Source organism: Pelmatolapia mariae, linkage group LG20, assembly GCF_036321145.2.
Source record: "Pelmatolapia mariae isolate MD_Pm_ZW linkage group LG20, Pm_UMD_F_2, whole genome shotgun sequence".
NCBI classification, from domain to species: domain Eukaryota; kingdom Metazoa; phylum Chordata; class Actinopteri; order Cichliformes; family Cichlidae; genus Pelmatolapia; species Pelmatolapia mariae.
In genome coordinates, this window is record NC_086244.1 from 27,607,215 (window position 1) to 27,631,859 (window position 24,645).

Sequence of the window (24,645 nt, forward strand, 5' to 3'; positions counted from 1 at the left end):
CCGAAACAAAAGGGAAATTTCACCCAACATATGTATATATATATATATATATATATATATATATATATATATATATATATATAGACTATAGAATTCGTGGCTATTTGCGCCCTCCGGTGCTTATTTATTTTCTGTTACTCTATTTAAAAAGCAATCTGGACCAGAATAAAAGACGTCCGCCACATATCTACAGCTCGAATCTGCAACGAGTGAGAGTGTAGTCGCAGCCCCGCGTGTAGGAGAATGCAGACGGGAGGGGAGGAGTTCACGTCTTTTACTTTTCAAAGCTCCTCTGGCAGAAGAGCTCAGTCTTTGCCTGGAAAACCGCGGAGTTTGGCGCTGAGGCGTCCCGGGCACGTGACCCCCCCTCCTTCAGCCAGATTAATCGCTTCACCGCTGCAGCCTCCGATTAAACTTTCCATGCTGTTGCCCGTCCGACGGACAGCACTTTGGAGGTTTGTGTGGACCGTGTTCGCTCCCGCTCGCTCGCCCGTCCGCCGCGCTCCGGCTCTCCACCCTCGGCTCTCCAGGTTCAAAGGGGCTCACGCGGCCAGTGGAGCTGGCCCGGGTCTCCAGCACGCATGGAGGGAGACGTTATGGACAAAGTGGAGGCCACGGCAACGGTCCACGACTTCGACCCCATCAGCGGAAGCATCCCGGCCACCAAAGTGGAGATAACCGTGTCCTGCAGGTGAGTCCATCTGGGTGCTGATGCTGCCCCGTCTGCGTCAGGTTTGGGAAGCTTAGCGCGTCTTTTGGCGACATTTTGTTGTGAGAAGCACTTAAATTGGTAATTTTTTCATTTTCTTTTCATTTTTAAGGCGTCATTTACCTTTTTGATGTTTTTACTTTGTTATTTATTGTTTTTTTTAAAAAGAAGTATAAACATGCTAAACAACAAAAAACTTTCCAGCCCACCAATAAACCCACAAGCAAAAATTATTTTTAAGCAGTTAAAAAAATATCATTAGAAATTCACCCAGCGACTAATTAGAACTGCAGTGATGTCCTCCCCCGGTTACAGTGAGCGAAAGATGCTGTGATAGAAACCAGAGCGATGCAAACTTTTACGCATATTCCGCCCTAAGATTTGCACTTTGGTGTCTTATTTCCATAAATCAGGTACGACGCGTTGTGCTGTGCACGCGCCCAGTCGCGTGCCTCGGGAGATGCCGAGCGTCGTGGAGTTATTATTGGCGTGCCCGAGAGGTTTCCCCCGAGGCAGCGTGTCATGTGTCAGCCTCTGCAACTGCTTGTCAGGCTCCCCCGAAACGACTGTAGTTTGTCACCGAGACGTAAAGATGAACACTAAACAGTTTTTTCCTCCCAGCAGCCTTCAGCTGAATCCCAAAGTAGATGCAGCGGGAAAAATACCACGGATGTGACAGGAGCCTGCTCGACTGGGTAGGGTGGGGCAGCGCTGGTTGCAGGTATACGCACAGTATGTACAGTATGGTGCTGAGACATATGAGAGCCTAAGCGTGCAGGAGGTGCAATTTCAATGAGAGCTGCTCATGAAATGTGATGTGAATCTGTGTTTCAATGGCCTCCCTCCAGCTTTGCCCTGTTTCACAGTATTTAGCTCTTTTCACCTCCCGGCTACATACATCGTTATGTGCATGTAAATTAAGTAAATAAAACCACAAGGGAGAGATTTATCAGCCAAACACCCCGCTGCCATTGTTTTCTTCCCTCGTCTGCAATATTTACTCAGTGAGTTGCCCGGAAGGGGAATTGACTGTCGATCTTGTTTAAAACTGTGATTTTTAATTTTAAATAAGCTTTGTAATCTTACCTTTGCGAGTTCAACAAACAGCTTAACACAACCAACAAAGCCGTTAGCATGTAGCTGACCTTTTGTGACATTCTGGATATTAATTAGCCAGATTTCAAAAACGTGTCAGCTGACCTTTATTGGGCGGACAGGTGACGAGATGATGATTGATTTTTGTTTGAGGATGATGAGCCGCATGAAGCCCCGTGGGAGCATTCTGCTGTAGCCCTTGTTTGTGCAACAAAAATAGTCAACTGTGTAAAATTGTGGTAAATTCGAGTGTGTGGGAAGATTGCGTTTGAGGCAGACATGGAGCTTAGGGTGGGTTTTATCCAGTGTGGGGCGTTTGGTACAAGTAGCAGCTGGACTTGTGTTGCTTCCCTCTTGGAGCACGCTGTTGTTTTTTCCCTGCAGACATCCGAGCTTTAAGCCGGGGCTCTGTTGATGCCCCCAGGCTCTGTTGATCTGCAGCGCCCTTGTCATTAATTTCTCTCCAAACACTAGCTCTTGGACTCAGTTTGATGGAGAAGGAAAATTTATTCCTGCTTTCACTGGGGCCTTGAAGCATCGTCTGCTTTAGATGCAAAGGCTTCAGTTGCTGTCTGTTCTTCTTTGTGACTTGCGGGGATTGCTGCAGTCTGACCTCTGACAGCTGCTTCAGTGGACATCTCAAAAGTTGAACTCATGCAGAATACACACCAATGCACGCAGCTATTCTATCCACTTATCAGGAAGTGTGTATTTTATCTATCCAGTGCAAGCAAACAGAAACAATTGGTGTTATATGAGGGGAGAAGCCCGGGCTCCACAACTCTGTGTAATTGATTTAGCAAGCCTGAGAGCTCTGAGATTGCAGCGCACATGGAATTGAACTGTGCCGTGCAGCCCTACAGGCATTCTCATAACCCTCTGCCAATATTGCAGCAAGCCCGTCTGACAAACTAGAGGGACTCAGGCAGACAGCCGCTTATCAAAACAAGTGCATATCACCGTGATAGCACATTGTTCCCTGTCTATGGCTCTGATTGGCTTTGCTCACAGGTCAACCAGTGAGCCGTACCCCGAGCATCTGCTTCTTAGCTGCGAGGACTGCACTCTAACTCAGCGATAAGATGGCTCTTCAAACTCAAGTAGCCTCTTTTCCTACATCTGCCTTTTATCAAACACAGTCAAGTGAATACATTTTACTGGATTAGGACCAGTTGTCCCCTGGTGTTTTTACAAGTTGACCCCTCCAAGTCTTATGTGGCAGTAATAAATGTGTTGATTAGCTAATATTAAAGCAGCTCTGGTGAATGTTTTGTAAGTTGTTCGTGTGGTTTGCTTTAATTATGAGCAAAGGAGTAAATGTGAATCCTCGTGGACTGCAGAATGTGCCCTCTCTATATCTCAGCTTAGCAGACTGTCTCAGAGTTTCCATGTACAATGACTTTAGGGAAACTGGGGCTTTAGCTTTGTGGTTCCACTTTTAGGAATGAATGCTGGAAGAAATTTGCACACAGACAAAAAAAGCAAATAAAATCCCCCCCCCCTTCCGAAGAGCCCCTAAAGGCTTGACACGCTGAACTTTATTTAAGGAAGATTTTTTACTCCCAGTTTCTCGTTTGCTCATCAGAATGTGCATATAAATCCAGTAATGATTTGTAAATGTTGTGTTTACCCTTTACGCTTATGTGACCGTAACAAGGGAGGGGAATCATTCTGATAAGCTCGACAAGCCTGACAAAGGTTTACAACCCTTATCAGAACACAGCGACGGAGGGGTGGTGGTGGGGATCCTGCTTCTGAATGATTACTTTTTTGGCATCACATTTTTTATATAGTTAGAAATGACTGAATAATAAAACTATTTTGTTAAAACAAAAAAAATATGCACTTGTGAGTAGACGATTTTACTGCGCACTGTTCACATGCATGCGCTTTCAAGGCGGGATATGGAAACAGCAAGGATGCTAGAGTGGTATCAAGGTCATTTTTTAAAATACTTAATCAGAAGTTTCTTGCTATAAACTGAACATTTGGCTTCGTCTGTTATGCTTATATGAAAGCAAGTTGTGTAACAAAGTTGCACGAATGAGGGCTTTCATGTGGCTGTTTCAGAGGTGTAAACTCCTTTTTCTGATTGTTTTAGCACAATAGACCAATGACACCAGCAAGCAGAAGGACAAATGTTTATTATTTATTTCCTTGCCATTTGCCAATATAGGCCAATTCTAGAAATTTACTGGTCCTCTTCGGGTTGTCAAAGCACACCCAGGTAGGTGATTACAAGTAAAACTGGCTGACAGAGCTGCCCTCCCTTTCCACTGTGCTCCACCTCCCACCTGACAGCTTGAACACAAACTTTATCAGCCCCCTTCACCTATTTCACAAAGACAAAGACACTGCAAGCTCGTCCATCCCCTTCTGTTCCCTGCTGTTGCTTTAGTGCCTCCCTGTAACCATTCATTTGCTGTCATAGATTCGTTAGAGTAGCAATGCCTTCAATCGATGCATTCCATAGCTGGAGGGAGGGGAGGTAACTCATCCGTGCCACTCATCACCCGAGGGATTCATTACCTGTTGAAACACACAGGGGCCACATGACTTCCAGCAGTCCTGCGACAAACCTGTGCAGGAGGGGTTCCCCTGGCGCACAGGGCCACTGATTGCTGTCCCCGCGAGGTCAGTCTGAAGACTTGAGGCATGTCTCTGGATCTGGTCTCTTCCCGAGACAATCATTGCGGCAGAGGGGAAGGCCTAATGAAATCATCAGGACGATTAGGATGTTTGGTGTCACTGCTCGATGCAGCAAGAGCTACTGCTCGAGCAGAGCAATTTGGACTCGAGCTGTGTAACCAACCGTTTGTTTATTTGAATGTGTTGGCATGGTGTGTAACTTCGCTGCTGTTGTTATGTTAATAGCTCTTATAGCTGCTACTCTCACCCAGTCTTGGATACCCATTTAGTAAAAGCTGTGACCTGGTTTTTCTGGTTGAAACATGCTTTTGTTTCGCTCTGGCAGGCAGCAAGTTTGAACTGAACCAGTTTGCATTGTGTAAGAACATAAAATATTAATAAAAGATCTCTCTGAGTAAGAGAGAAATTTCAATTTGCAGCATTTTCCTTGTGCTTTTCATATTGTGATCTGGGTTAAGACTGACCTGAGGCGAGCTTGCAGCTTTTATCTTACTGGATGGCTTGTGTTTGTGGATGATGTGTCGCATCTGTTTTGGTGATCAAGGCTAAAAGACACCAGGGTGCCAAGAGGAGGCAGATTTTTAGTTTTTTTTTTGCTCCCCATTTTTGTGGATGTTACATTGCAGCACACGAGTCTCACAGGCCGATGAAGCGGATAATTATGCATGAACCCTTGACATACTGAAAATGAGTTTGGATCCCAGACACTTGGCTTGTGGTGGTGTCGGTGTTATTAATATATTCTCATTTGGGATGTATGACAGCAGAGGGGGATCCCATGGAAGCACAATTGCGGTGCCATGCCAGAGGTTTATAACACTCTGCATGTTGCCTGCCTCATGTGAAAGTGTTGATTGGAATGACAGGGGAAGTCAAGAGTGTGTTGTAGCAATAAGAGATCAGAGCAGTCCCTAGTGGCTCAGAAATATCAAGCTGCTTTTGTCACTATTTTCAGAAAAACTTAAGGGTCAGCAGAGTATGTTGGAGGATTTGTCGTGAGGGCGTATTTGACCTAATATCACAGCGTGTCTGGAAAATGAGAGCTGGTGGCAGATTTGCACAAAGTGTGACAGGTTACTCGGTGAAGATTTCTCCACACTGCGTTGCATATGTTGAAGGTCTTTCACTCGTTGGCAGTCTTAGCTGAAGGGCTAAACGAGCTACTCAGTGTCAGCTTATTGTCGTCTCTGAGGATTTTTTCTGTTTCTGCATTAGAGTGGACATGTTATTCAGTAGCCATAAGGGACATTTCAGCCCACATGAGAATGTGTGCTTTTGGTACAAACCTATGCATAATTTTGTACGTGTTTCTTTTTTTTTAATTACAATATATATTTAGTATTCTCTATTGGGAAATGGATTATCAGTCAAATTTTTACACACTACCAAGCAAATGATTATAAGCTTGTGGAGGAATTTAGTCAAATTTTCACTGAAATGGGTTTTTCTATGTTAGAAGCTTTCAAATGGAACATGTAAGGTTGTAGTTTTTAAGCAGATTGAGTAGGCTGAACCCAGGTTCAAAGCCATAGGAAGTAAAAAGTTCTACAACAAAGTAACAAAAAAATCAATTGTTAAAAGATGTTTAAAATTTCAATTTATAAAGTCTTGAATACCTTGAAACCTTGGATATGGGCCAGTGCACACATCTCTGATTTGTTTAAATAGATCTGCCGCTGTGCTATTGACTGCTTTTCTTCCCCAGGTGGAGAGGCAACTAATGAATCAGAGTTTAGGTATTAAGAAAGATTTAGTTGGGAATAAGAATGGGGATCCTGGCTTCCTTCAGTCCAGCCGGCCACATTTATGAACAGTGATGTCATAAAAACAGTAATAAGTGTGGATTGGATTGATGCAGATGAAAAAGTTGACTTACAGAGATGAGACTGTTAAAATAATGAAAGGTTTGCTTATACAGGGTCGAGCCCATCAGGGCTTTTCTTCTATTTCTTTGTCTTCTTTCGTTGCTCTTTATAGCAGTCAACACAGCGGATCATCTCCCTCCATCTCACCCATTTCACTAGTATCCTCTTGTCACACCAACCGTCTGTGTCCTCCTTCACTACACACATGAATCTCTTCAGAGGTTTTCCTCTTTTCCTCCTGCCCAGCAGCTTCATATTCAACACCCTTTGCTCAGTATATCCGCTATCCCTCTTGTGCCGATGTCCAAAGTAACCATCTCAACTTCACCTCTTCAGCTTTGTCTTCAAGCTTTGTACTCACTTCTATTCCTGTCCATTCTGGTCACTCCCAGTAAATAAATCTTGAAGTCTGTAGCGCAACCTTTTGTCTGTTTTTTTTTAGGGCCATATACAGCATTAGCAGTTTGCTGAACTATCAGCATAAACATCTATAATAGCTGATAAATGAAAAATAAAAGTAAGGAACAGTTGGGAGAAACACCCTTCAACCATGTTCCGACTGTTGTCATCGCATAGTTTGTCCACCAGAGGGCAGTCGGCAACTTAACCATCAGCTGATCCGAGCGCAGTTAGGCAGAGCATAAACAGGCAAATAACTACTCACAATAAACGTTTTTTTTTGTCTGAAAGTAAAAATATATTGTGTGCTATATCGGTGGGTACTGGTCTTTAAACCCTACACTGTTCGGGCTCTAATATGGAGATGCTTATTACAGCGTTTATCTCATAAAATTAAATAGAGGAAGATATTTGTTGAGAAACATGGAACAATTATTTCCAACCCAGTCAATTAGTGTGTGTGTGTGTGTGTTTGAGTGCATAGGCGTGTGTCACAAGTTGGTCTTACGTCTTTTTTTCTCCCGGCATTAGTTAGTGTTTCTCATTTCATGCTCATTACGGTTTACCACCACCCACCTGCTGTGTGTTGCTTTCACCTATTGATGCTCAACATGTGTCCACCACCAATTACGCAGCCACAGTTCTCTATTTCCACTCTATAAGGTGCGCTCGCAGCTCTCTAATGCTTCGCTAACCTCAATTAGTGATATCATTTCTTTGTAAATGATCATCATCACTTTTCTTTTCACTCCACACTTGGCAGAATGCATGCAGAGTGTCTTCTCTCTGTTTAAATGATCAGTTGCCAAAATATGCATGAGCTGATTCTTTACTGTGCCCAGTGTGGTGCCTAGAGTACAATTCAGAGTGCTTTATATTGCCATTTTGTGAAGTAGCTGATTTGGATAGTGTATGCCTGCAGCTTGGTGCTTTTTTTGGATTGCCGCAAGTTCACACTAGACTCAGTGCAAAGTGCTCTGCCAAGAGTTATAAGCCCTATAATATCAGTCTGTATTTCCCTCACCTTCTTGTAAAAGGAATCTTTCTCTGCACAAACCCTGGGCTGTCACAGTATGCAATTAGCAACGTTATTATTCCCAGATCGGACATTAGCAACATGCCAAAAGCCAACCCGATACAGGGATTTGCAGCGTATGTGCTTTCTCATTTATTACACGAGCAGAAGAGCAGGTTTATGACTGAGATCCTGTCACTGCCCGTGAGATGGCTGCCCAGGGAGTGCTCTGCTGCAGGTACTGTCGACCTGGAGAGATTCGAGGCAGAAACTGAATAATTAAACAGATGGAGGAAAAGAAGACACCTGGTGCCATCACAGTGAAAGACAGCAGATGTGTGTTTCACTAATAAGGAGACCAGATTGTGTGTCTAATGTAACAGAGGGGAGGTTTTAGAGCTCTCGACAAAAGCAACATTACCCTGTATCGCTGATCGTGACTCCAAATACAGACAAAATGCAGCAAAACAAAGCCACACATTTTCATCTGCTGTGTTTTCATTTTTGTTTCTGCTTAAATCTCAGAGAAGGTTCTCCTTTGTATGCGTGCTATCTGATGAGCTTTGCTATATGGTATGTTATACATAATTATTAATTAATTAATTACCCTTAAGGAAAAGCTGAATATTTCACTGTACATAATGGGATTCCTCTTCTTTGTAGCACTATATACGTTCCCCTTTTTTTTCTCTGACCTTTTGACCCTTTACATCTGCTCAAGGGCATGTTAGACAGGAAATAGTCCCACGGATCCCATGATCCGTAATGGAAAAAGGCGAGGTCTGTCGTCTGTCAAAAGAGAGAGAGAGCCATGAGGCAGAATAGAAAGTGAAGTGACAGAGAAGACTTGAAATGCAAACCATCCTTCTGTTTGACCTCCCGGCTTTCTCCGTCGTCTCTAATGTATTATAGAGAGTTTTCTTCCTGTAAATCAGTCTTACTTGACTTTCAGGCTCTCATTTGTCATGTCCTCGTAAAAACCAATGAGGCAGCAGCTCATTGGCCAGTTAGATTCAGGACAATTTTAAACTACTTTCCACTGAATTAGATACCATTTCTCCAACTTGCCAATTAGGACTTTGACAACTTTAAGGAAGTAGAGGAGACTTAAGGGACTTGTGACAATAAGGCACTGTGGGCACGGGAATTAAATTCTACATTTCTTAGTTTAATAATCAGCCCCTTGGACCATGGAGCTGCTAAAATATCTCCAGGGATCTGACTGAGAGGGAGCGTTTTCCTAATATATTCTTTTTTAATTAGAGTTCAGCAGCCAGCCATGCTTTAGAGGTCAAATCTCCTTCACACTGGGCATTCAGTGAAACCATTTATCAACTACAGCGCCTTTTGACACATTTATACCAGCAGAGAGAGTTTGCAGATTTGATTTAAGAGCTCGTGCATTTCTGGGCCGATGCTAATTCAGCGTTTACAGAAATTCCTGGTTGTGGCTTATTGTATTTATCAACTGAAGTGTGCATAACCAATAACTATGAGCTTAATTCACTGCCGAATAAACAAACATCACTTTGTGAGGGATGATTAGGCAGAGAAAAGAAAGCTATTAAGATTATATTCCGCTTTTTTTCTCCAGCGAAATTGAATTTATTCTTGTTAAACATCTAATAATGCACTGCTGACTCTTACTTCAGGCGCACTAAAATATGAAAAGCTTAAGTAAGAAAGAAGAGATTATTGCAATCAAAGTTTTAATGAAGGTGACGGGATCAAGAGCAATAGAGAAAAAAGGAGAGTTTGCTGTTTTCGTTACATGTTTTTTAAATGAGATGGCCATAGTGATCACAAAAGCGCTGGGATCTGAAAGCAGGCGGACACATGAAATGGTGTGAATGAAAAGTAGCTGTATCTAATTACTTTTGTCCTACTTTCAATGAACTTCATCTTCATCAACAAACTTTTCCTACATCGGCTTTCGGGATAATGATCTTCTCTTATCCCACTGAGATTTGCAAAGAGAAGGAGTTAACTTTTGAAATAGGCAGCGTTACTTCAGTGAAAGCAGACGGATTATCTGAGATGTTAATACCCATCCTACGGCACTGATGCGCACACTCTGGCCATGTGCACATTAAGCTCCTGGATTAATTTGTACAGGCGTATAAATCTGTATACTAATCATTTCTTTCTGGAATAAAAATGTTCAGCAAAAACAAATTAAGGTTTAGCAAGGTAAACGAAGGCTTGTGCTCTACAGGAACATGGAGCAAAACTAAAAGAGGATGTCATGTTTTCCACTCTTGTCTGCTCTGAGAGCAGGGATAAAGTGATGGACAAGCTAATTGTTTGAGGGTAATGGATGCCAGACAGTAACAGGTGGATACAAAGAGGCGGTTAGTCATGGATGGCTTTGTTACTTCCAATGATAATTGCACTGACAATCGTCCAACTGTAGTCAGGTCAGCCCAAGGCTAATACCCAATAACACCGCATCTGTCATTTCCCCACGTTTCCCTGTCACAGAAGATTTTGTGTCCAGGAATGGGGAATTACATGTACACGAACGATGCCCTGCTGCTTGGATTCAGTCCTGAACTCTCATCTATATTCATTGAAATTTTGCTGTCCCCTGAAGGGAAGAGGACTTTTCTGAATTGCGATCAAGTTATTTAGCGGCACAAGCTTTTGCACTTTACAGATATGCTAATGAGATCCCTGAAAACATTGGGAACATGTCTTCCATCTAAAATGGTAAATGATGATAGCATTGCTTTATGGTGTAAAGGTGATGCCTACCTTATTAGAATTTGCACAGAGGGAACATATTAAGGGAAAATGTTCAGGGTTTTAGCTTAAAATAAGGATGACATGAATAATATTATTGCTGATTGCGCCTCTTATCTGGATTGAGTCAATAAGCCAATCAGAGTGCGTGGCTGCTTGAAAAGGTGCCAGATGATGATGATCGGTGTTAGCAAACTGGATAGATCTTTCACGAAAGCGTGAATGCTTTATTTAGAGAGTTTAGCATGTGCAAAATGCTACAGGCCACCAGATAGTGATGGACTCATTCAGTCTAATGATATTGGTTTGAATGGTTAAATAAATTCTCATATGTAGTCTGTTTTGTAGCTTGTTGGTTCCTGGCCTGAGTCACTTGGACACCTTACATTCACTCTGTTGCTGCGACAGAGCTGCTAACTTGTTAATTGCCACACTCTCTCCTCTGCGTTGTCATGTACATATGAGGAAAGCTGGGTGCTGTGCTCAGTATCAATAAAGGCTGCTCATTGGTTTGTACATGGGTGCTAAAGAGAAGCTGTGATCATGATTATTTTGGTCAGTGCTGAGATCTGGATTATTTAACATGATTATAACTTCTAAAACATCAGGCATTATTTGAACTTTGAGCACAAATTGTATTATTTTTTGTGTCAGCATCTACTTTTCAGATTACTCGGAGCCAAAATGTTTCCAAGCAGCTGTTTTATCCTCTCCCATTGCTCAAAGACTGTCTTTTTGTCCTTCGGGTTTGAGCTGAGCTAAAAATGCCTGCTCTCTAGGGCTTTTTTTTTATAGGAATAGGTGCAGGCACAATTGTGAAGGGGAAGATGCACAGGATTTCTAAAACAAGACAAAAAGAAGCAAATTATTGTGAAACTTGATTATCTTATTTTAATAATCTTTGAAAGTTAAAACTGTGATTGAGTGTACAATTAAATATATTACCCAGCCATACATATGCCTAGTTTGAACTGTTTATCTGTTTCTTCAGCGGTTTTTCATGCCACTTGTTTTTTTGTTTTTTGCTTCATTTTTAGATTTACAGTTATCTATTAAACTTACACGAATAAAAGAAATCTGACATTTAATGTATGGTATTCTATCTTCAGGTGTTTTAAAAAAATGTTTTTGTTTAATACTCACATTTCTGTGTTTTTTATTTAAGGATTACATATTCTTAAAAGAATTTGCAGTTTCTGAGTGCACTGTAGAGGCAGGCTGCTTTTATAGGTAGTGTCCATACTTTGAAAGGCACCTCTGCCTGTTACCTCTGTCTCTTTCCATTGCACTTTATTGTGCTCACTGTACTCCTCACATGGAAATGATATCCCACGGGGCGGTGTGGTTTGTGTGAAGTTAAGTATGGTTGTTGAATTACCGTGCAATTATGTTGTAGCTCTTTGCATATGGCATTCAGTGATTTCACAGCATGAAAGAAGAAGCATTTGTGTATTGTGTACAACTGTTGCCCTGCAGTCTTAAACGGAAATTGCATATACATACACACACATGCAGGACTCTGTTTTCACATTTTGATGAGCAACTCTTTTCCTCTCTTACAGGAATCTGTTGGACCGAGACACTTTCTCCAAATCTGACCCTTGTAAGTTCTCAGCTTTTACGATGATAATTGCAGCTTAGATTTTCCTGCGGGAGATTTTGCTCGGAATATGGTTCGCTGACACCTCGTCTCCATTTACAAAGCTTCACTTTTTATTTTTGCTGAGCTTAACTTTGATTCAGTTTACTGTGCTGTTTCAAAGTGTTCCTTCAATAACTGCATATCATTTGCACAATAATGTGACAACCTTTCCTTGCTGAGAGCTAAAGTACCTTAATGCATGCAGGGTGTAAACGCCAGCCTTTGAATACAAATGGCTATCTTTTGGTGAGACACATGGGGAAACGCCATAAAGGCATTTTCTTTGATACTCCCTGCAGGATAGAGAATGGAGGGGGAGACATTTAACATAATAGGGAGGAGGTACAAGCCCTTTGTGTAAATAAGCTACTGGGAAAATAGCGCTGACACCCTGTTTTGTATTCGCCTGAAGCTGAACCTCGGTATATATGACAGGTCATGTGGTATTCACCCGCCTCAGCTTCATTTAAAGTCACCAGATCTAATGGGAATCAGGAGAATCCCACAATGAAGAAATTGTGTTTTGATTGCATGGGTGTCGCTGTGTTCAGGGCTCTCTATCTTGATTTTCTTCTTTGATTGTGGACAGCATACCTAGAACCATCAAGCTTGGCAGTTCATTATGTTGTCAGGGCGTGGCAAGATAATTAATCATGAATGTCAGCAAAGAAGGAACAAAACAAACACAATTTGAAGAGGCAGGATTCTTGATTGAGATTGTTTGGTGACGTATTCTTCTGTTTTGCATTTTTCCTCTCTCTTTGCTGCTATCTCGTCCTTCTTCATCACTTCTCAGTGGTTGTGTTGTACACCCAGGGCGTAGAGACCAAACAGTGGAGAGAGGTAAGCGATCACACCGTTTCTCTGTCAACACAACTCAATCAGTCCGTCTCTTTTCCGTGACATCTCACTCTGTTTATCCCGCTTACCCCCTCCCCACCCTCCTCTGTCTCAAGGTAAATGCTGTGAGTGCCAATCACTTGCAATTGACTGACCTTGTAAATGCTGGTGCTCTGGTCAGCACTGTGTTAGCTGTGACTGATTAAGGTGGCAGCTACATGTATCATTAAAGATTTTCCTCCGTGTCGCTGTCCCCTCTGGCTTCCCCTCTGATCAAAGCAGACAGAGGTTGCAGAAAGACATTAGGCCCGTCTGGAATTGTTATGTGACACTGTAATCACAAATTAAAGGCATACACTGAAACTGCAACTTAAATTAAATCAATTCTTATTATTTTGATCTAAGGCAGTCGAACTAGTCTCTTTGCTTACACATTGAAATCGATTGGGATTGAACGGTGAGTGGTGTGACTTCAGATTTAAAATGGGAAAGATCTGATACCCCAATAAAAACAAAACATATAGTTTTGTTGAGTTTTTGCTTCCAAAAAGGCAAAAATGTGTTTCAGTTGTACCGCACAGATTGATAACTTGGATTTCAGGATTCACTGGACAAATTAGTAGCTAAACAGTTAAAGTATCACCAAATTTTGCTCTTTATTTCATAAAATATAACGGTATAAGCAGCAATGGTCTCAGTTTGACTGTCAAACCCAAAGAATAATCTATACCTGTAGCCACTCTGCTTAGCTGCTGTGTGAACCTCAGTATAACCACTATTTTTACCTTGCTCTTTTTTAGCTTAGAGAAACTACAAAGAAGAGATGTGAAATGAGTTCAGAGAAAAGGTCAAACATTCATTTGAATCACAAATTACATCTTTTCACAAGTAGATTGGGAAATGCTCCATCAGCTCTCCATAGTTTGATTATATTGTCTACAAGTAAACAAAAAACAAAAACTGAACTGAGAACAGAGGTAACACAAGCAGACCCAGAAAGATTACCAGCAGATTGGATAATATGAGTAAAATATGAGTACCACAAAGAACAGGTGAGAAATAACACGAGAAACCACCTCAGGGATCAACAAGAATTACCAGAAACAGTGTGGCAAACAGGCCATTTGAAAAAGCACTGTGGGCAAGGAGACAGGGTGATAAACCACCAAAAGCTCTTCCACTGCTCCAAAGCATACCATCTGCCTTTTTTAAATAATATTTTTCACTGTATGAATGGCTCGTCAAGGATCATAACCATAAAACACCCCCACAGGTGCCACGGACAAAATAAATTTAGCATTAGTAAGAATTAGCCATTTGCAGGGTGAAAGATGGAGGAAATTTTCACTACATTTGTAACAGAAAATTGTCGATTCTATGCCCAAGTAGTCCTGTTCATTCGTTTTTTTTACATCCAGGATATGAACTTAAAGAATTGTAAGAAACTGCTGGTGGACTGCTAGAAAAATGGTGATGAGATGATGAGATGGTGCATTGCTCCAGACATTTCCTCCACAGAGACATTGACGTTGGTGTTGCATTTTGAAGGAGGGGAAGTCGATATACAAGGTTGTAAAAGAAGTACAAACCTGGGCTCTATGCAGTGGCTGATCACAGTTTGAAGTGGATGTGAATGTCAGATTGTTGATCGCCAAAAGTGACAGATAATGTGTGACACAGACACCCCTTATCTGACTTCAGAGAGGTGCTGGCTTAGGGGGCTTCTGATGGTAGCAGACCATCTGACATGCAGTTTGGACAGATCATAAATCCTGCAGTGGCCCCCGTAGATGAAAGAAAATAAATCTTACCTTTGCATGACAACACACACAAATACATTTGGTTTATATGTCTGAATACCAGACCTACCAAGTTTTAAAGAAACACACTGACATTTCAGCTTTCTTAAAGAAGAGCATTAGAAGGTCAATACTGCTCTTAGTTGCCCGTCATCTTCAGCTCTCTCCCTTCTCCCTTCCTTTTTTTGGTACTTCTATGCCGAGTCTTAATGTTTCTTAGGGTTGTGATCGATTGCCGGCCAACCTTTTGACTCTGGAAAAAAGGTTGACTTTCATTCATTCAAAGCCAGCAATGTTGGAAGAATCAGGTCAGGACACAGTCCAAAGTTGCCTTTATAACACCTAAGTGATTTCTCGCTACTTGAAATACTCTTCGATTTAGGCAATGGTGCTGTCTGCACCGTGCATACACTTGTTTGCTGTGAATTCACTGGACAGCTACCTGCTCACGTTGATGCTGTTGAACATCACACAGTTTTCATATTATGCTACAGGCACAGAACTTGCAATCTTATTGCCTTTGATACGGTTGCTTCGAACATGGAGACCTGGTCTACGACTACTGCTGTCTTTAAGGTAACTTTGGTGCATCCAGATGGCGATAAATACGGAGTTGGTCTGCTATCAGTTTGTGATCAAGTTGGCAATCGCATGCAATCTTTTTGTGATAATACCATGATTACTCTGGTAAATCAGAAAAAAGCTACTTATTGCTGTCTGTTTAAAATATTTTGCCCTTTATATACAAAGAAATTGACATTAAACAAAACCTCATAGATTTGAAACCGAAGTTTAGAAATTCCTCCACTAATAGTGACACAGGCACTCAGCAGCCTTGCTTTTATATACAAATATAACCAGAATACAGTTGAATTGAGTCTCTTATTGTAAAAAAACTTAAAGGTAGCCCTCATTGGCATGGACTGACTCAGACTGATTGCAATGTGTTGGCAGTGTGTTTCCTAATGGCAAGGAGATCGACTTCCTGTTTTTACTCTACTGAGACTGAGCAGTTTGGGAGGAGAAGCAGACTGGAGACTATTTACTGTCAACAGACATGCATTGCAGATTTGCTTTGCCAAGTGCATCTCAAAGAGAAGACGAAGAAGTCTAAGAAATTTTTCTGGAGCCTTAACAACACTTGAGGTTGATGCTTGACAGTTTTTCCTCTTATGTCTCTGAACGAATGTCTGCCGGCCTTGACTCACAGAAAAGCAAGTCTTGGTACTGGTAGCAACGCAGTAATATTCTGTTCCTAAGCCAGAAAGTACTTTTAACATTTTATCATGCAAATATGGACGAGCATCAAGTGCGGCGCTCATTCGTGATAAGCCTCCTACAGTTGTCACCTCGGGTTACAGTGCCCCACCTCGAGCGTACAAACTGCGGGTGCAGGCTGAATGCCTCTCCCTGAAGGAGATACGGGCCTGTGTCTTCAGCTGCAGATGACAGCTGGCTTTGCGAGCAGCCGAGTCAAGCTGTGCAGAATTGATAAAGCGGAGTGCCTCTTTTGCCCCTCTGTCAGGTAATGTGTTTTTGTTCTCCTGGGAGTAAGTGTGGTTGGTAGCCAGCGTGCCACCAGCCATCTGTAATCCAATTACTCTTCTACGGGACAAGCTTCCCCATCAGCTGCTGGTCATTCACACACCTCAACAACAGAAGAACATGAAAGCAGATGTTACACATGCATTGTGTTTTGCTTCCCAAGAAACCAGTGAGCTCTTAACTCACTTTTGGTCACAACATGAATCTGACAATCCATCATTTTCCTGCAGCATGACTTAAAGTCTTAATATTCAACTCCCTCATCAGTTATTACTCCAGGTGCATGACAGATTTTCCCCTGTCTCGCACTTTCACTTACCTGAGCAGCTGACATAGTACAACCTGCATAAATTCCTTTCAAACTCCTTGACGTTAATCTTTTTACCAAGATAAATCTTCTAACGTTAGGGCTCACAATTTATTTCAGTACAGGGTTACTTAAGGGAAAGAAGTCACACTGCCAGCACCCGGATATCCCTGCAGGAAGGGTCTTTTTTTTCTTTCTCTTGACAGTTAATTGTAGAGCTTTGCAACGCTGGCTTTACATGTTGGCCGTGTACTTGCCAAGGTGGAGATAATGTGTGGAGTGGGAGATCTGTTATTTCCTCGGGTGGCTTTTTTAGCTGCTCTGGTGCTGATTCTTCTTCCTTTGTTATGTTTGGCGTGGCACCAAAGTGAATATGCTATAGCCCTCCCGCTGCCACATACACCTTCTGTCATTAAAAATAGGCTGCTGTTCGCTCGGGACAGATTTCACCTTCTTTGCGTTTGCTGGAGCAGAGCTCTCACATTTTTTTGACAGGAAAAGCAGGAGAGGAGGTAGTGACACACACACACATACACACAAAGTAGTTAAACTTTTATAGACCTAGACACACTTTTATATCTGATGGCAGGCTACACTTGAACAAACCCACACTCTTAGGCTGTCATAAGTTGCACACAATCCACCCTGACTGTCTTTGCATTAGCATCAGCGTCCATCCGTTCCACGTATTCTGCTCCCGTAGCGTGGCTTGTCTGCTTTCATGTTAGGACTCACTTTGAGTCTTACCCCCATTGGATGTAATCACAAAAGTGTGAGTCTGTAATCCCGCTGTTTCATCTCCTTATTAAGCCCTAACACTGCTATTATTAATTCACCGTGTCAGTTTATGGTTACTCTTTTTTACCGGCGATGTTTTATTTATGCAGCTCGACATCACTTCTCTGACTTTGAATTATTCATGTCGGATAACAATTAATGCGTGTGTGCTCATGAGGAAGAGGGTGCAACTCTTTCCATTTTTGTTGATTTGTTTGTCAGCACATCACCTCATCACAAAGTCTTGCTGTGTAACACTGATGTAATGGTTTTTGGTGTCTGCCCTGGCAGCTTTACTTTCTCTTCCTTTTGCAGGAGTGTTGTTAGTTCCCCTTTGTAAAAGCAAATGTAAAAACGCCACTTGCCCTAGAAGTGGCTTTAGAGAATGATGGAGGCGTGAATGTGGTATTAAAGACAATTAGTGTAATTAGACTCAATAAAATGCCTTCTGCAAGCTTATACATGCCCAGCACAATGTGAAAAGGTAAAGAAGAAGAAGATAGAACCTTCTGATTTTTTATTCGTGTTCTGATCTCAATGAAAGCTACTAATTCAGATGGCTGTTTGGTAGCATGATAGCTGGGATGGTGTGAGGTAATAGAGCAGTAAATGCAGATTCTCAAAGCTTCTTGTTCACGTCTACCTTGTCTTGTCTCTAGTTTGGGAGAACAGAGGTGATAGACAACACGCTAAACCCAGACTTTGTCAGGAAGTACATCCTGGACTACTTCTTCGAGGAGAAGCAGAATCTGCGCTTTGACGTGTGAGTTATTCTATTTGATCCATTTCTCTGAGGACACACACTGAGGTTTTTTTTTAGTTATGCCACCCTCTTCTCCAGTTCTTCATTTATTTCCAACACAACATCTTCTTAACGTCCTCTCCCTTACCGTGCTTCCTTGTCCCCCATCTATCTCATCATCCCCTCTCCCCTTTTTCCTGCCTGTCATTTTCTCTCAAAGTCACTCTTTTTCTCTCTTCTCTTGCTCGTCATCAGCTTGAGTCTCTCCCAAGGAATTATTCATTGGTGCAGTGTCTCAGTAGTCATTCGTTGAGTGGAGATTGGTATAAGGTGATAAATATTTCATATAAAGTTTTATCCTTAATCTCCCTGCTGCTAAGAAAAGCAAATGTCTGAAAGCAAGTCCCATAAAACTCACAAAGACCGCTGTCCTGGCGTTCCTCTGTTGAAAAGGCCTGACTAGTGAAAGGGTCAGGAAGGTGCAGCTTCATTTTGAGGTCTCCCAGAACAGAATCAGGATAATTTCTCCACCCCCTTCTTCCTGCAGGATTGGAGATGTGCTTACAAAAATCCATATCCGCCAAAGCATGAATTCCCTGGTGGACTTCTAGGATGTTTCCAGGACTGCGCCGAAGGTCTCTGAGGAGTTTTAGACACTTAATGAATTCATTTGGTGCAAGACTGGGACAGTAAAGGAGGGAGTGCACTCCCTCACAATCTGCGTTACTCATTTACATCTCTCTTTTATCACAGAGGTGGGAGCCAGGGCGTGCTCAGATTTAATTACTTTTACATTAAGTTTGACTGGCAGATGCTTCAAACCTACTCTCCTTTGGTGGATTGTTTCAGTATGTGCCCCCTGGCAGAGAGTGGAAATTACATTCATAAACTATAGAATGACTTCCTTAATTAACTGTCACATTACTGCTTACGTGTTTCTTCCCCCCTCCCCATTTTTTCTTTTTTTTTGGGCTAGGCGGCTCTCCCCCGGTGTGTGATTGACAGACAAAAAGTGTCCACACTGCAGTCACTTTCCTTTAATTAGCACCAGCACAAAAACATCTTCTGTTGTCGTGCCCACGCACTAACCTCTGCCATTTGTGGTCTCTTTGTGATTTCAGGTATGATATTGATTCTAAAAGTCCAGATCTGGCAAAGCACGTAAGTGAAAAACTTTTTTATTTCTAAGAGTCGGGAGCTCAGCTTTACTTCATATACTACCCTTCAGTCGTCAGTGCATGTGATATTTAGGTTCTATGCAAACCAAAGTTTGTAGCATCTAAATGCTCAAATATATTCAGAAATAATGAGTGAATTATGCTTCATCTGCCAAAATGTTGTTTGTTATTATTATGACTTTTTTTTAGTCTTTCATCAGCTAAAATGAGCTATATTATTCCTCTGGAGCGATAATAATCAAACTTTCATTTGCATCTGGCATAGACTCATTACTTTTTTTTTTCTTTTAAATGAGAAATGAAGCATTGCACATCATTATCAAAGCTATTCAACACATTTCCCTGTGTGCGCCGTGGTGCTCTTTGCAGCTGCGAATTTTGATTTCCAAGACAGCCGACAATTTTTCTAAACAGTATCTATTTATTTTAAAATGACAGGACTGTCTGAAAGGCGAGGTCCTTTGTTGTGCAGCATACATTCAAGAGAACAGCTCATTAAGGTGAATGTATGTTAGTGTCATCTTTTATGCTGAAAGCTTTGATAGATAAACTCATACAATGCAGACACAAAACAATATATTTGCAGCACTTGGTTTGCATACTGCCAAAATGCTCATCATCAAATATGTCACGTGACGCTTTGTTGTTGCGCTTTTGCATTGTGCTCCATACTTTGGAAACAACCTGTATGATGTGTGTCTCCGTCACCTTCCTTCTTTTGCGCTCTTTCGCTCTCCTGTTCGCTTCCTCTGAGGCTCTGTGACTCTTTACCCTCTGCTGTTCTCATTCTGCCTCTCTGCTCTCTCACATACTCACTTTTGCTCTTCTTTCTCGCACTTGGTTGATGACAGTCTGGTATTTGAGTCGTGTGTCTTCTGTTCCATGATATGCTCTGTTGTGTCACTGCTGCTGCCTGGTCTCTCTCTCTTCTTCCTCCTCCTCCTTCTTCACCCCGGAAGCCAACCGAATTTAACGTACGTGTCTGCCTCAGACGTCCTAATTAATAACTGTACAATGCTTACAATTATGCTTAACTCCTCACGGCCTCTCCTTGTTACCCCCCGTGATCCATTTGACTGTTCCCATCCTACGTCTCTCTCTCGATCCCACTTTATGCCCTCCTCCCCATGGCAGGACTTCCTGGGACAGGTCTTCTGTACGCTGGGAGAGATCGTGGGCTCACCTGCCAGTCGCTTGGAGAAACCGCTCGGGTGAGTGGAGATTTCACAGTGTTCAATTTGCAGAGTTGTGTGACAAGAATGGTAGGCTCTCAGTGTTTTTTAAATGGAAGTAGACAAAGAGCAGTTTTAATTTGGAAGCGCAAGTTTTCAGATATGAGATAATGAAAACTCAGTGCCACCTCTCAGCCTATTCAATCACAGCATGGCTCTTCTGCTGGATTTCATCCATGCCAGCGAAGCTGACATCTCCCTTCTAGAGCCATCTTTATTGTACATTACAGTGAGAGATTAGACCAATGTGCTTGGATGGGAATGGGTAATTGAACATGACCAGGGGCTTCCACAATACAATTACTGTCATTAGGGAGGTGATCTAGCTCTAAGAGTGGATTGAAGTCAGCAGGAGACACATGACACTATCAGCTCCTTAGTGTAAATTGGGAAATAAGAAAGCCTGAAGCACTTGGCACCCACAGACCTGTGTGCAGCTCTTTGAGTTATGTGTCTTTTTGAGAGTGCGAAGGAGGGTTTGACACACTGTGAAGCCTGTGTTGGTGTGTGAGACCATGAGTGCAAAATATATGCCTCTATGTGAAGTATGAGGCGGTGCTGGCCCTGGCAGCGGGGGGGTTTGTGAGAACAGCAGGGCTTTGGTGTCGACCATGAACTCAGCCAGGGACCGGGGGTTGTGGATTACAGAGCTCGGTGCCCTTCAGTGTTGAATAAGAGGATGAGCAGGATCAAGAGACAGTGTTCACCAGTGTGCTGTAAACTAGGCTTCACATAAACTAGGCTTCACACCTCACATCAGAGACAGGGAGGAGGATCAGGAGCCCCAGGCACACATGATGGAGAAAAGTATTGATTCCACAACCTCAGCAGGGTACCTTGATCATTGCTGAGAGGGTGATGATGATCATAAGTTTGATGTTACAGTCCACAATTTATAAAGTCAAGAAATGAGCCCCTGTGAAAACTTTCACTTGGGTTGCTATTAGCTGTTCCTTTCAAGTTTGGAAGTAACAGTTCACGAAGTGCAAGAAAAGTGAAGGTTTTATTTTGATTTTTTTCACCTCCATGATACTCAGTTAAGGGTGCGGTTTTCATCTGCCCTCTTTTTTTATTTGAATAGGTAAATAACGTGCATGAGAAACGTAGTTTTTCTCCCCTCCTGTGATAGACGACATCCCAGAAGTTGTTTAATGGCTTTGTGCTCCATTTCCTTGTCATGCATCCTAAAGTGACACTGTCTCTCTGCGCCGTAGCTTTGAGGAACGGCTCCTGCAGGGACTGAGGAAATCTGTTAGTCATGCTTAAACGAGCCCTCCCAAGGCACGCTGCATTCAATGACCTGCTTAAGAAGCACATCAGCACCCCTTTCCCTATTTTCCAGACTTCGTCTTTCATTTATTCGTCTTCCTTATTCCATCTACCAGATTCTTTTCTTCTGGCTTGACCCCTTTTTTCTTCATCGTGTTCTTTATTCCTTTTGTTCTTCCAGACCTCTCCCTCTTTTTCTTTCTGCTCCAACAAGCAACGCAAGCACATATCAAAGCCTAAAACTTACCCAAAGCTTAATTGAGTCATAGTTTTGATTTTAAATCTAAAGCCAATTCTAACTCTTCCACCTCCCTTTTTTAAACGTTTTTAGGACCTAACTGCGTGTTTACAGATTCATATGCAATCAGCTTGGAAGATATGTGGCTTCAACTCTTTCCTCTACAGCTATACAATATACCAGTAGTATTTTACTGGCTGGCAAGAGGATAGAGGCAAGCTATTTTGGCATTTTCACCCATACTGACAGATAGTAGAGACAGATGGAAAATATGGATAGAGAGAGAACATTGACACTGGAGATGAGGAGCAAAGCTGGTTTGCCAGCCGTTGACATTTAGCCTCGCTTTCCCAGTGTTTACATAGCTGAAAAACTATAGTCAGTCAGTTAGTATTCTGACAAAGATAGCAGGCTAATATACAGAGTGACCTCCTTAAAATGAAAAATAAAGACAATGAGATTTTATCTATAACTGAAAAAACTGCATATAGGTGCTTCACAGTTCAGTTAAATAAAATATAACATCACATCCTTCGCTCCACTTGCCGAGGGTGCAAAACTCCCGTGAACACTTTTGGTTCCTTTCTCAGGGAGTGCTGCTAGCTTGAGTGACACACGTATCTGAGCTAAGATTAGCACATGGATGCATGCTGCTTAAGTAGAGAAAGAGAGTTTACAGACATCTCAAAATGCAAACACAGTAATATACCTTATGTGTCGTGTCCGTCATTCATGCTACTGCACACAGAGGTCCAACAACTCCTGTAAAGGCAATTTTATGGAACAGACCAGTGGTTCATTACAGACACAGTGGTACAAATACTTCCGTTTATAATCTGTTTTTAATGAGAGGCATGCATCAAAATTATTGGTGCAGGAAGAAATGTCAAGCTGAGTGACTGATGGGGTGAATGGCTTCTTTGAAAAAAACCCCACATGGGTGCTGTGATACAGCTTTCTTAGCTTTGATTGTTTGTGTGTTGTTGTTGTTGTTGTTTTGCCTGCAGGAACAAATCACAATATAGTTGTGTAGGTACCATAATAATACTGTTCATTTAAAAAAATAGCTGTAACCTTTCCTGTCAGTATGGTGAAATATACCACACACAATATGTTTGTACAGCATATAAATGCAGCACAAGATTAGCATGCTAAACCCATTAGCCTACCCTTACTGTGCCCTTCTGCTGCATGCTTAAAGCTGGAAATGAACCATAAGGAAGAGTACGACTGCCGCGGGTGTGCCGGATCAACCCACACAGGGAGGGAGGAAAGCTGGAAATATACAAAAATAACATATCAAAGGCATGCATGTGGAACTGAATAAATTGAGAACTCACATAAAAGCTCACCTGACCTGTTTTCCTGTGGGAAAACCAACGCCTTCAAAGGAATAATGATGTTTTTCCAGCACTGAATACAGAAGGATAACTGACAAAGAAAAAACAATCTTTACACCTTCTGATAGGTACAGTATGTTGCACTTCTCATGCATTTCACACATGAATCTGTTCTGTGTTAGCTCCTCTTTCTAGCTGCAGTTATAAGGAAATGAATAAGCTCTCTACTCATGATAACTATTTAAGTAAAGACAGAGGAACTAAGTTCGTCAATTCAATACTGTAACTCACTATGACTGTCGAACTCTGACGATGTTCTTGATTTACCATAAATGTATTTATAGCCATGCTGTATACCTTTTAATGACTTTTTTTTGGCTAAACAGAGCGTGCATAAAAACATCAAAGTCAAAGGACAGGCAGAAATTGCATTAAGTAATCCCATGGGGAGGGCTAAAAATATATAATTAAAAGAGAAAAGATGAAAGTGTAGTTAAACTGATAAATGTTCTCTTGAATTTTTACTTGTTTTGATGAAGATATAATTTGTTTTGAGCATCCTTTGATAAAAGAAAGTGTAATACTTGATCAAAATCTCAAGAAGTTTGATCTCAGAATTGCTGATAATTAATTTGTTTTCTCTGCTGTGAGAATATGTGGCTTAATTAGTGCGGTGGCTAATGTGCAACACGACACATTCATGTCTAACCTGATTTGTGATGATAATAATTACAATTATTTTAAATAATCACCAATCATTCTCATATGGGAGGTGCAATGTCAAAGCTGTTATTGTTTTCCCCTCGTGAGTCAGAGTGTGTGCGTCATTGTGACGGTGTGGTAATTGGAGATACCTAGTTCGTTAGAAAACACCACAATGACAGTTTTACATACTTTGGCAGGCGTCTATGTGTCCGTTTGATTTTGGAAACAGGAAAGCATCTCAATCAGGACAGCTCAGTGTTTCTGCCCCCAGAGTTTTAATAACTTATGTTAAAGCAAATGCAAATGCAACTCCTGTTCAGCAGCCTTGAGGACGAGTTCAGGGTTGCTTGTATTTGAGAGGCTCTACTATACCTGGACTCCAAAGATTCCTGGGTGGTATCAGCAGGCATCATGGTACAGACAGGCAGGAAATGGAGAGCCCAGGAATGCCTGAAGGCATCAGAGTCCCAGCTGAAACATAAGCTTTTTGTGTTCGCGGTAACATCTGGTCAGGCAAAGGACAAGTGCCATTAAAGAAGAGCGGAACAGCGTGATGG

At 41.9% G+C, this 24,645-nt stretch overlaps 1 protein-coding gene across 2 annotated transcripts in view; it reads left to right on the forward strand.

Annotated features, from left to right (window-relative positions):
* The first annotated feature begins 239 nt into the window (after nucleotides 1-239).
* cpne5a (copine Va) overlaps nucleotides 240-24,645 on the forward strand; it is a 74,942-nt gene continuing 50,536 nt past the window's right edge. The window contains exons 1-7 of one of the 2 annotated variants that reach the window (XM_063463530.1): nucleotides 240-691; nucleotides 12,037-12,077; nucleotides 12,913-12,959; nucleotides 18,044-18,147; nucleotides 19,248-19,287; nucleotides 20,264-20,278; nucleotides 20,439-20,515. In XM_063463530.1, the coding sequence (XP_063319600.1) occupies nucleotides 582-691; nucleotides 12,037-12,077; nucleotides 12,913-12,959; nucleotides 18,044-18,147; nucleotides 19,248-19,287; nucleotides 20,264-20,278; nucleotides 20,439-20,515 (434 nt within the window). In that variant the 5' untranslated portion in view covers nucleotides 240-581. The remainder of the gene's footprint in view (nucleotides 692-12,036; nucleotides 12,078-12,912; nucleotides 12,960-18,043; nucleotides 18,148-19,247; nucleotides 19,288-20,263; nucleotides 20,279-20,438; nucleotides 20,516-24,645) is intronic. The other variant, XM_063463531.1, reaches the window with a different exon arrangement.